This window comes from Macrotis lagotis, chromosome X (assembly GCF_037893015.1).
Source record: "Macrotis lagotis isolate mMagLag1 chromosome X, bilby.v1.9.chrom.fasta, whole genome shotgun sequence".
In the NCBI taxonomy this organism is placed as follows: Eukaryota; Metazoa; Chordata; class Mammalia; order Peramelemorphia; family Peramelidae; genus Macrotis; species Macrotis lagotis.
Genome location: NC_133666.1, coordinates 48839444 through 48851950, shown reverse-complemented (window position 1 = coordinate 48851950; position 12507 = coordinate 48839444). Strand labels below are relative to the sequence as shown.

At 38.1% G+C, this 12507-nt stretch overlaps 1 protein-coding gene across 1 annotated transcript in view; it reads right to left on the bottom strand.

Annotated features, from left to right (window-relative positions):
• Nucleotides 1–12507, bottom strand: part of ATP7A (ATPase copper transporting alpha) — a 116198-nt gene that overhangs the window by 57013 nt on the left and 46678 nt on the right. The window contains exon 2 of the mRNA XM_074205999.1: nt 10489–10627. Coding sequence (XP_074062100.1) covers nt 10489–10608 — 120 coding nt within the window. The 5' untranslated portion in view covers nt 10609–10627. The remainder of the gene's footprint in view (nt 1–10488; nt 10628–12507) is intronic.

The window sequence follows — 12507 nt, the reverse complement described above, 5'->3', positions numbered from 1 at the left end:
GAGGAGAAAAGGTTTTCATCTGCAAACTTTGCAGGCTGGTGAAAATAAATCCTAAACTTTCAACTCCAGTGCTAAAAAGTGAATTCTTTCACTTGTGAGAACCCTCAAATATTGTTTTTTATTAAAAGGAAATTTTATTTAGAACAATATTCTAAATTCTAAAAAAATTCTAAAAAAAAACATTGAGAAGCATATGGATGGGTCAGTAGACCCAGTGCTGGACCTTGAAGCAGGAAGACCTAAGCTCAAATCTAACTTCAGACTTTTTTTTTAAAGATTTTATTCATTTTGAATTTTACAATTTTTCCCTTAATCTTACTTCCCTCCCCCCCACCCCCACAGAAGGCAGTCTGTTAGTCTTTACATTATTTTCATAGTATATATTAATCTAAGTTGAATGTGATGAGAGAGAAATCATATCCTTAAAGAAGAAACATAAAGTATAAGAGATAGCAAAATTACATAATAATGGATCTTTTAAAAAAAAATTAAAGGCCTTTGTTCAAACTCTGCAATTCTTTCTCTGGATACAGATAGTATTCTCCATCGCAGATACCCCCAAATTATGCCCGACTGCTGTACTGACAGAATGAGCAAGTCCATTAAAGTTGACCATCATCCCTATGTTGCTGTTAGGGTGTACAATGTTCTTCTGGAGAACACTAAAATCTTAATTGGCCACATCACTTCTCCAACAACAGGCACATCAAGGGGTGGATAAAGGGAGAGGAGAAAATCACCTGTGCAAATCGCCTGGGACAGAAGTGAGGGGTAAAGGGAATGAAGGTCCCAAGGATGATACAGAAAAGTAATTCTAAGGCACAGATAGAAAAGAAATGATAAAAGATTACGATGGGATAAAGGAATTTTGAACTTCATGACCACAGAAGTAGAAGCTTGAGATGGCGAGACAACAATGATTATGAGGACGGTGAAGATGACAACTAACACATATAAAAGAAATGAAAGAAATCAGGCAGGAGTCAGGTCTTGGTGAGTGTCAGAAGATGAGGGATGAGAAAGGAAGGGGTTCAAGATAAAATGAAGTTTGTTACTTCTTTCAAAAGAGAAAGGGTTGGGACAGAGTATGGCAGGTAAATGAGAGTAAGGGAATGGGTAGCTGGGGATGGGGAATATGATAATCAGCAGCTGGGAGTTCAGAATCACTGAGATAGAATATAAAAATGTATGAGTATGGTAACTATAGAGGAATAATTCTAGGGAGTCTTATTGGTTGGAAATATGTCTATGAGGAAGGAATGATTTGAGTATTTGGGACTCCTCCTTGAAATGCAACCTCAGTAGAGGTGGTGGGGTAAGGCTGTATCCTCTGAGGTTCCAGGAAGTTCTGCTGATGGCAGGCCAAAACCAAAAGAGGTGTGGGGGGTACAGCAGGAGGAGCTGGGGGATCTAGAGCAAGAAACAGTTATATCTTTGCAAGGATATCCAACCTTTTTAGCTCTTTGGCCAAAAGCACCCAAAATAAACTCCTCAAGGGTCAAATACAAAATTTAATAGCCATTCATGAATACAACTCACACCACCAAGTAGCACAAAATAAGGCCTTAGTTATTTCCACTTTCCATAAAGGCAGATGACCATATCATCTAATTTTATCTTTTCCTTGAGTCTAAGACCACAGTGATAAGTCAGTTCCAGCTACATCACCTCAAACTTAGTTTCCTGATTTCCACAGACAGTTAGCAAAATAAACAACAGTACAACATAACTGACTTCCTATCAGAGCTTATTTAAAATTCCATCAAGAATTTTTGAAAAAAAAATTTTTTTGAAATGAGTAATAATTCCTCAAAGATCAGTTTTACTATGTAAGTGATGGCACAGGAAGACTCAAGTTAAAATCCACCCTGGGCCACTTACTAGCTGTGTGACAGTGGGCAAAATCAACTCTGTCTGCCTCAGTTTCCTTAACTTTGAAATGAAAATAATGATAGCACCTACCTTACAGGGTTCATGTGAAGACCAGATAAGAGAATAGATATAAAGTTCTTTTTAAACCTTAAAGCATTATATAAATGCTACCTATTAGTATTAATAAACCATATATTGCATTCTCAAAAAATTATAATCTCTAGATTCTAGCACTAAATACCATGATCCTATCAGCTTTCTGTAATTCAACCATAACAATGTTCCTATGTAATTGTTCTTAAGGTGGTTATATATGTTATGCTGCCTAAAGGACAGGAACCAGGATGCGAAAAATCCCCAACATCCTGTGGCAGCCACACTATGTGTAGTAGAATGTGTTAGTCCAGACTCACAATTCCACTTCAACAGTAATTCCCAGAGAATGCTGATTAGCATATTATTTGCATATTATCCTCTATGTCAAAATAGACCAATAGTGGACCAAGAGAGATCCGAGAAGGGGCCAGAAGGAAGGAAAAGTAGGAAAAGCAAGGCAGGAAGTAAAAAGACAAAGTGTTCTTTTTTCATTCCGTTGTGGACTATCAAGTTGCCAAACTTCAAAAGAACAACTGTACCTCTGATTGTTCGAGAATACAGATACGCATCTGTATACGTACATATTATGTATATCTACATATCTAGGGATATGTATGTGAGTGTGCATTTATATCATATCTACATTTAATATATAGATATACATATAATCTACTCCTGATCACATAGTGTTTTCAGGTTACAGAGTTATTAATTCCATTTCTTGGCAACTAACTAAAATCATTGCTATGACTTTACGTGGTTCTTTATTAAGCAGTAGTAAATCCTGGGAAGATCTTGAAGAAACATAACCATATCTATGCATGAGTTCAGTAGGCTTTTTTTTTGGAAAACCACATAGAAATATACATGTAAATATCAAAGAAGATTTTAGCCCTCTAATTATGAGTATAAATGCTTTCAGGAAAAAAAAAAAAAGATTTCCACCTGAAGTAACTCCCTAGGCAGGGGACTCATGGTTTCTACAGAATATTTCATTCTCCATAAATGACATAAGTTTATTTGGAAAATAATCCAAGAGTATGGGTTTCTAGATGGTAAAATAGTCTTAATGTAATTATCAAAAGTTATACTGCTAGGAGCAAAGCCATATAAGCTACATAATTAGTGGGATTCAGCTTCCACTCTGGCATATAGAACCAATATCTTTACATCAAAGATTTAAATAGTTTCATTTAAAATATTTTTAAAAAATCAACTTCAGGTATCACACTTCTTACTCATTAAAAATTAAATCGCTCATATTAAAAGAAAAAACTTTAGTCCTGCAGAATATAAGTCAGTTTCTTGCTTAGCCTTTTCCCCAAGTCAACAAGGTGAAAAATGCCACTTGCTTTCTAAGTGGATGGTTTCGATTAGTCAAAGAATTATAAATATTATGAAGTAAAAGTAATGATCCTGAAGATAAATTCAAACCATAAAATGCTCCTTAAAAAATAAATGAAATAACCACCTGTTGATTCTGCCTTTTCGATTTGGCTTTCTCTCCGAGGGAAAAAAAAAAGATAACTGCACCTGGGGGAACAGAAGTGGATGCCTAATAACTGGGATCTATGCCACAGCAGGTGGCAAATATAAAGCAACACTAGCTTTGGAAGAATCTGAGAAAGGTAAATTAAGAGAGAAATACCAAAAAGGCATCCGTGAAACTTAACCAAAATGCCAAAGGTGTAGAAAACATTTGGAAACCATCATTGTACTTCTCTTTTTCCCTCAAACCTTCTGTAACTATAGCCATGAGCATAAACTTGTGACTGTTTGGAGTCAGCTCTTTTCCTCACACAAATTAAGTGAAACTGAATGAAAACTTATAACCAAACCCAAAGGACATGAGATTGAAATATGGAACTTTACCAACAGAAGTCTATTTGGAAGAAGGGAAGGGAAAGGAAAATACATCAAATATAAGCTGCCCACATTCCAATACCACTTCCACATACATAGCTCGTAGGCTCTTGGAGCTCAGGATTTTAAGGGCTTTTAAAACTGAAACACAATGACTGAGGTAACCAGATCTTTTATCAACTGGTACAAGTAAAACTGAAAGCCACCTGTTCAAGTGCTTGTGAAAATCACAAGTCAAACTAAAGGCAAATTTTTCAAGTCTGGACAATCCTATATTCTACTGTAAAGACACCTTCACTGAGATTGTCACTGTGAGAAACAAAACAGCAAGCTAAAGTAAAATCCCAAGTAAGAACTTTTGAGAACTGGACCTGGAAAACACACCAAAGTCACGAATGACAATTTAATTAGCCTGCACACATCTTAAATAAATGAACTTTGATGTTAGAGGGGAATCATGCTCTGTAGAACAGATGAGTGTCTCTCCTGCCTGGCTGGGAGGGGGGAAATTATATTGCATGTAGATTTCAAACACAATACACCTTAGAATATGATAGTCAAGAGTACAAAGTGCTGCTGGGAAATCCAGTAATGGGGGGGGTTACCTTGACTGGGGGTAATTCTGGAATCATTTCTAGAATTGCTATGAACTGATTAAATTCCTCACCAACACAGAAAAAAAATAGGTTTGACTTTCTTTCCTCTTCTCATGGTAAAAGATCTAAAGAAGTCGAATTATAAAAAACCACCTGTGAGTGGCCTAAAGAAAAGCCAGCAGTGATGTGAGGGTCTTCTAATGATTTTCAAACCTTCACTTAGGCACTAATAATTTTACTCTGACAAAGTTGCTAAAAGATGTGTCCTTTCCTGGAGCTATCAGGGATATGTTTAGGGAATGACTCATTCATCCCTGGATATGAAAAGACATCTTCCAAGTCACCAACTCATAGTAAACATAGCAAGGAAGTCACATTATATATACCAGGTCCCCAAACTTTTTGTGAGAAGGAACTATTTTTAATTTTCCTGATGCCTAGAGATTTTGGGGTGGGGAGGCAGGAAGCTAGAGAGAGAGGAGCTGAGGCACCCAGAAGGACTCTCTTTAAATAGACCAAGGGAGGGGTGCGATTTGATATACTCCCTCCCAGATGGGAGTCTTGCTTGGGGGGGGGGGGGCAGGGAATTGTTGTGGTCAGTCGGTGGAGACCAAACAATAGACAACTACAGACTTGGATTCCTTAAATGATTCTACAGCAACAAACAAGCAAGCTTCCAGCTTGACTGGCAGATCCTGCTCTCCCGGCTGCAATCTGTAGAATACAAAACTACATTATAGGGAGAAAGAAGTAGGTCCCCTGTGGCAAGGGTTAATCAAGCCACCTTCTAATTCAACTGACTGACAAATCAAAAATAAGGGTGCCCGATGTCAAAGTGCAAGAACAATAGTAATAATTCCTGTCAGTTTTTATAACTAGATTCCTGGTTAAAGGCTGATTTTCTTAGCTATTGTGAGGGAAAGAATGTGTTCTCCTTTAGGCTTGGAAAGGAGTTCTTGTCCTGCCCCCCTAGCACTTAAACTCATAAAAAATTGACCTTCCTCAGGCAAGATGGCCTTAAAAGCATAGCTCTCTTGGAAGCTGAAGATTTTTGTCTGCTCTTTTTATTGTTATTGTTATTGTCTTTCGTTCCCCTCCCCTAGCTTCTGTATATGTGTTTCTGATCTCTTGCAACTTAGGATGGTCATTACTGGAATGGCCTCCACCTATAGATTAATGGTAGATCCCAGAGAATAAAGCTTGCCTAATACTTTCTGTCATTGCTATATTTTTAAGATTTTGTTTTTGAGGTTAACAAGGATTATACCACACATCATTCTAAAAAAGTCCAAACCAAACATAAAAAAGTTAATTTGGGGAGGTGGTAGCACATGGAACTGGCTTGATGCTATGGTCCTCTTCAAGAACGAAGGACAAACAGTAAGCACAAGGAGAGTGTGATTATTAAATATTAATTGAATGTCCACTAAGTGTACTGTACAGTATGTAAACTCTGGGGAGGAAAACATGGTACTGAGGTGATTCAAAATGACTTTGAGGATCCAAATTTGAAACTTCTCTGCTGCTTAGTTTCCCAGGTAATCTAGGGCAAGGTCTCAGTTTCCTCATCTGCAAAGTGAAGGGGTGGGAATAGATTATTTGGATCCAGAGTAGATCCAGTATAGTGGAAAGGAATGCTAGATTTGGAATCAGAGGCTCCAAGTTCAAATTCTGTCATTTACTATCTTTATGCCAGCGGGCAAGTCACTTAACACCTCTGGACCTTGGGTTGTTCTTTGTGAAACTGAGAGCATTGTACTAAAGGTCCTCTAATGTCCCTTCCAGTTCTAAATCTATGATTCCAGAATGTTCTGAGCTTTGGGGTCCCTTTGAGTTCTAAATGCAAGAAAATGACTTTCTTTGAAGACAGATCTTGCCACAACAGGCAAATCAAACTAGACATATGGGACTGAATACACATGGTATAAATGGGGACTTAAAAATAAGATGCAGACAAGGGTTTCTCAAACATGGAATCTGCAAAGTATTTCAAGGATGTTGTGGCAACCAGAGATACAGAGCTACAAATAGCTATTTGGTAATAGGAGACACGCTTAAAACCAACTGTAGGGGGTTTTAGGGGAACAGCAAGGAGGGGGTACTCCTGGGGGAAATCGGGGCTACCAAATCTGAGAACCACTGACTTAGGAAGACATACAAATTTAAATGGCTTTAATCAACACTGAAGATGAATAACATAGGATTGGTACAGTGGAACAGAATCCCAGGGACTGAGTTTGAATCTCAGTTCTTTCATTTACTGCTTGTATGTCTTGGGTAGATCATTTAATGTCAATGGGCCTCAGCATCTTAATCTACATACACAGAGCTGCTCCAGTTCTGTGATCAGGTGTTTTTGAAAGGCTTAGGGGCAATTTGGGGCTGTCTGCAAAGGAGAGTGTCATCTGTATCCAGATAAGGAGCTGTGGAGTTTGAACAAAGTGCAAGGACTATTCCCTTTAATTTAGGAAAAAAACTGCTATCTTATTGTCTGATCTTGTTACTTCTTAGAATTCTTGTTTCTTCCTTAAGGATATGATTTCTCTCTCATCACACCCAATCTGGATCAAGGTACAACATGGAAACAAAGTAAAGACTGACAGATTGGGGCGGCTATGTGGCGTAGTGGATAAAGCACTGGCCTTGGAGTCAGGAGTACCTGGGTTCAAATCCAATAATTACCTAGCTGTGTGGCCTTGGGCAAGCCACTTAACCCCATTTGCCTTGTAAAAAAACAAACAAACAAAAAAGACTTGACAGATTGCTTTCTGTGGGGGTTGGGGGGGAGGGAAGTAAGATTGGGGAAAAATTGTAAAACTCAAATAATACCTTTAATAAAAATTAATTTAAAAAAAGAAAGAAAAGCTTAGGGGACTCTGTTTTGTAGGTCTTTGGCTTCTGTTACCTTCTGACTTCAGATATCTTGCCAGGTACTTCAGGGGAATTTAATTCAGTCAATCTGTTTGTTTTTTTTTTAGTTTTTGCTAGGCAATGGGGTCAAGTGGCATGCCCAAGGCCGCACAGCTAGGTAATTATTAAGTGTCTGTGGTTGGATTTGAACTCAGGTACTCCTGACTCCAGGTCCGGGGTTCTATGCACTGGGACACCTAGCCGCCCCAAGCAATCTATTTTAAATATCTACTATGACCTGGTATGGTACTAGGGCTGGGAATACCAAGCAAGTGAAAACAAAGCAGGCCCCACCCTCAAGGAGCTTACCTTCTGCAGGTGGAAAACAATGTATCCAGAGAAATAGGATTAGGAATTTAGAGATGGAAAGGACCTTAGGAGACATCTGATTCCAGTCCTTCATTTTACAGATGAAGAAATGAAAACCCAGAGATGTTCAGTGACTGCCAAGGATCACTCAGGTGTTATAGTGAGTGGTGAGATCTATAATTTGAACTTAGCTCTTTGGACTCTTTAGAGACTATGTTGTGTCATGATGGAAAGTGAACGTTAACACTGGGGTAATGAGGAAAGAGAAGAGCTTAGACAGCAAAGGGGAAAATAATAGATGAAGGAAGAAACAAATGAGACAAAGACAAAGAAAGAAGGAATAGATGAAGAAGAAAGGGGAAATGAGAGAGGAGCACAAGACTGAGAAGGCAGCTGGAGAGACAATGTTAATGAATTGGGAATGATCTAGTCTAATCCCTTCATTTTATAGAGGAAGAAACAGAAGAAAAAGATGAAAGGTTTTGCTCACAGTAAAAGCAGAATTTTTTAAAAATCATTATGACATGGAACACTATTGTTCTATTAGAAACCAGGAGGGATGGGAATTCAGGGAAACCTGGAAAGATTTGCATGAACTGATGCTGAGTGAGATGAGCAGAACCAGAAAAACACTGTACACCCTAACAGCAACATGGGAGTGATGATCAACCTTGGTGGACTTGCTCATCCCTTCAGTGCAACAACCAGGGACAATTTTGGGCTGTCTGCGATGGAGAATACCATCTGTATTCAGACTGTTACCGTCAAATTAGAAAAAAAAACCACGCCATATTATTATGTAATTTTCCTATCTCATACTTTATTTTTCTTCCTTAAGGTATGATTTCTCTGTCATCACATTCAACTGAGATCAATGTATAACATGGAACCAATGTAAAGACTAACAGACTGCCTTCTGTGGGGGTGGGGGAGGGAAGCAAGAATGGGGGGAAAATTGTAAAACTCAAAATAATAAATAAAATCTTTCTTTAAAAAATAATAAAAATAGGGGCGGCTAGGTGGTGCAGTGGATAGAGCACCGGCCCTGGAGTCAGGAGGACCTGGGTTCAAATCCAGCCTCAGACACTTCATAATGACCTAGCTGTGTGGCCTTGGGCAAGCCACTTAACCCCATTTGCCTTGCAAAAAAAAATAGAAAAATTTTTTTAAAAATTTTAAAAAAATAATAAAAGTAAAAAAAAATAAAATCACTGACAAAAAAAAAGGCTGGGTTAAGTCTATCACAAGAAATAAACTCATAGGAAGGAGAGGTAAATAGAAATCACTTATCTCAATCCCCTCCATTACCTACTTGTTCAGTTTTATTATTGTTGTTGAAAATGTATAACAAAATTTTACTGTCACTTATAACCATAATAGTAACTAGCATTTACACAACACTTTAAGGCTGTCAAGGCCCTTTGTATAGATCATCATCTATGCAAAGTGAAGCTGAGAAAAGCTCAAGACCACACAGATTCTAAGAGTCTGAGGCAGGATTTGAATTCATGTCTTCTTGACTCCAAGTGGGCATTCTTAGCCACTGCCCTGCCTATCTAATAATAATAGTTGCCATTTAAATACTTCAGGTTTACAAAACACTTGAATAAAGATTAAGGCCAATACTGGCAGATAATGTTTCCTCCTCTTAAGAGGAATAGGCTAAATGACCTCTAAGGATCCCTTTCATCTTTGAAGTGACTATGAGTTCATCAGACAGTTTTGCAAAATCCATGGCCATAACAAACTCAGAAAGGAAAGCAGCCACAAGGAGACATGAAGTCTAGGAAGTCCACTGAACCCAAGAAGGAAGTTCTTTCACTTCCACAATGAGTAATGCTGTACAGTTTCTCTGCAAGAGGTAGAATTATCAAACCTATTTTATAGATGAGGAAAAGGCTTGCCTAATACTGTGCAGCAAGTTGGCAATGTCAGAAATCAGGCCTCTCCAATATCAGTACACCAAAGTACAGCAAAAGGACTTTCTCTTAAACGATGATAAACTACATCCTAGAGGGCTAAGCTGTATTCACCCCAGAAGGCTGAGAACTGGAGGAAACACTGCAATCAGCATCCATACATGGAAACACATCCCAGTATGCCACACACACACAGGACCAAAGGACATCAAGAAAGTTATCAGAAAGTTACAAAAGTAGCCTAAGCAGACTCCTTTTTGATCATGACATTCAATTAGCATGCAACTGATCATTAGTAGGCACCACATTTATGGCCTTTTCCTACACTGAGGATCAGTCTATACTAAATATATCCAAAAAGCACCAGTAATTCTTCAGGATTTTTCATTGTTCCATTTTTTTCATCCTGGGGCATGCTTAAGAAAACAAAACCCCAAAGCATGCACACGCATGATTCATCTCTTTTCTCCAATAAAGAGACTGCTGATCTTGGATTCTACTAAAAACTACATTCCATGCTTGGACAATTTTAAGAGAAAAGATGAACTGTGTTGTGGTTTAATGTTCAAATGGAAGAAATGAGAGGCCAGATGATGCCAGAAAGACTGACTACTGAGTAAAGAAGTACCTCTGCCCATAGGGAAGCATCTGTGAGCCATGTGACCAATGCAGAAAAATTAGTAGAAAAGAGGGACAGCATCATCTTTCACAATGAATGATCCTAATGATGTCTTTTTCAGATACTTTCAAACTGAAAGGTAATCTCTTGACCACCTTAATTTTTTTTAACAGCACATTTAGAACTATGACATTTTTGCTCCTAAGTTATGAACTCTGTTTCTGTTCCAAGTTTAAAAGTCATTTCGTACCAGGTTTCCAGTCACGATAATTTGGACTCACGAAAATCTAGGGCAATTACTTACTTGAATATGGTATACACCATTCTCTTTTCCAATCTGCTGCTCAATGGTCTGGACACAGGAATTGCATGTCATACCTTCCACTACGATGTTGACAGAACTCACACCCATAACTGGATCCATTCTGCTTTTCTTTACATTCCTGTTTTAAAAAAAAGCAAAAGATTTTAACTTAGCAGTGAAAATGAGTACTTTTCTTTCCCTGTGGAACTGTGTTGGCAGTAAAGTAAATAAGAATCACTTTAAAAAAATCTGCCTCTAACTTTTTTTTTTTGGTTTTTGCAAGGCAATGAGATTAAGTGACTTGACTAAGGTCACACAGCTAGGAAATTCAATGTCTGAGTCTGGATTTGAACTCAGGTCTGCCTGACTCCAGGGCTGGTGCTCTCTCCACTGCATCACCTAGTTGCCCCTCCAACTTTTCTTTATATTGGATGAGTAGGTAAAAAGCTATTTCCCAAGGCAAGATTTCACTATATTTGAAACATTGGATATTTTCAAGAGGACAGGAAAAAAATTCCTTAGAGTTATACCTGCTTATTCTCTCTTTACCTCAATTTCTGTTTTTTTTTTGCAAGGCAATAGGGTTAAGTGGCTTGCCCAAGGCTACACAGCTAGGCAATTATTAAGTGTCTGAGGCCGGATTTGAACTCAGGCACTCCTCACTCCAGGGCCGGCACTCTATCCACTGCGCCACCTAGCCGCCCTCTTTACCTCAATTTCTCACAGAAAATCATTCAATAAATAGTACTGTACCAAGTAGTTTTGGTCTTTGAAGTAATTTTCTTTTTACTACCAAATCACTAAAATACAGTAATTCAATTCATTTCAATAAACATTTATTATCAAGTGTTTATGAGGTCTATGCAGTGACACAAAGACAAAATTTAAATAGGTCATGTCCCCATGAAGCTTACAGTTTAAAAAGACAAGGGCAGAGGAGATAATATATCGGTAGGAGAAGAAAAAGAAATGACAAAGAAGCATATTTCCACAGAGTTTTATTTACATACTATTGTGCAACTGGTATGATCAGTCCCATTGGAAGCAAGCCTAAGAAATGAGTCAGGAAAAATAATGGGCTTTTCCCAATGCCTGTCTGTATGCAACTTCGAGAGGACCTTACATTACTCATGTTTGGGTCCCATGATTGTGTGTAACTTTGAAGGCACTAATTAAAGCAAATTTTTCTAGTTAATAAGAGATGTTATATTAGGAAGAACAGGTTAGGTAGATACAGGCAAATTATGCAAGTACCTGGCAAAGGTTTCAAATTATGTAGAGAATAATAAGCTCTGCAGAAGAGGGAGGGGAGGAGTTTTGAGCTAAAAGCAAAAAAGGTGATGGTGACAACGATGACAATGAAAAGAAGCAGGAACTAAAAGAAATGGTACTAACATATTATCACACCTAGCATCAGACAGCAATAAAAGAAAAAGCTGGAATCCAATGACACAAGCTCAGTCTTCATTTTTACAGTCTACTTGATTTGAATTAAAATTTGTATTCATGGGACCATAAGTAAACACTGAAGAAATGGCAAATATCCCAAGAAGAACTAGTATAGACCATTTCAACTCTGATGAACTCACCAAGGATGTGTTCCAGCCACTTCTGAAAGCAGATGCTAAATCAATGGACCTTCTATCACATAAATATTTTGGAAACCTACTTTCTCAGATAGCAGGAAGTAAAAGTGATGACAAAGATCACTCTCCTTGGTGAAGTTGATCTATAACTAAACCCTTGATCACTTACACACTTGAAGGCACACTCATTAGAGAGATTTAGGCCCAGCAACTCTGTATTTATAGAGCACCTTCATTTAAGTCTCAGTACCTCTGAATCTATTACACGGCTTCAGAAACATGACTAGCTTCTTGGGATGTTTTAGCTGGTATCCATGCTAAAACAGATTTCCTACCAGAAAGGCTAATCCTTTGCTCTCAGACATAGGCACAGATGTATAACACAGGAAATTAGCATGACCTGTTCAAAAATTAGGTTGAGTATTTCAGATAC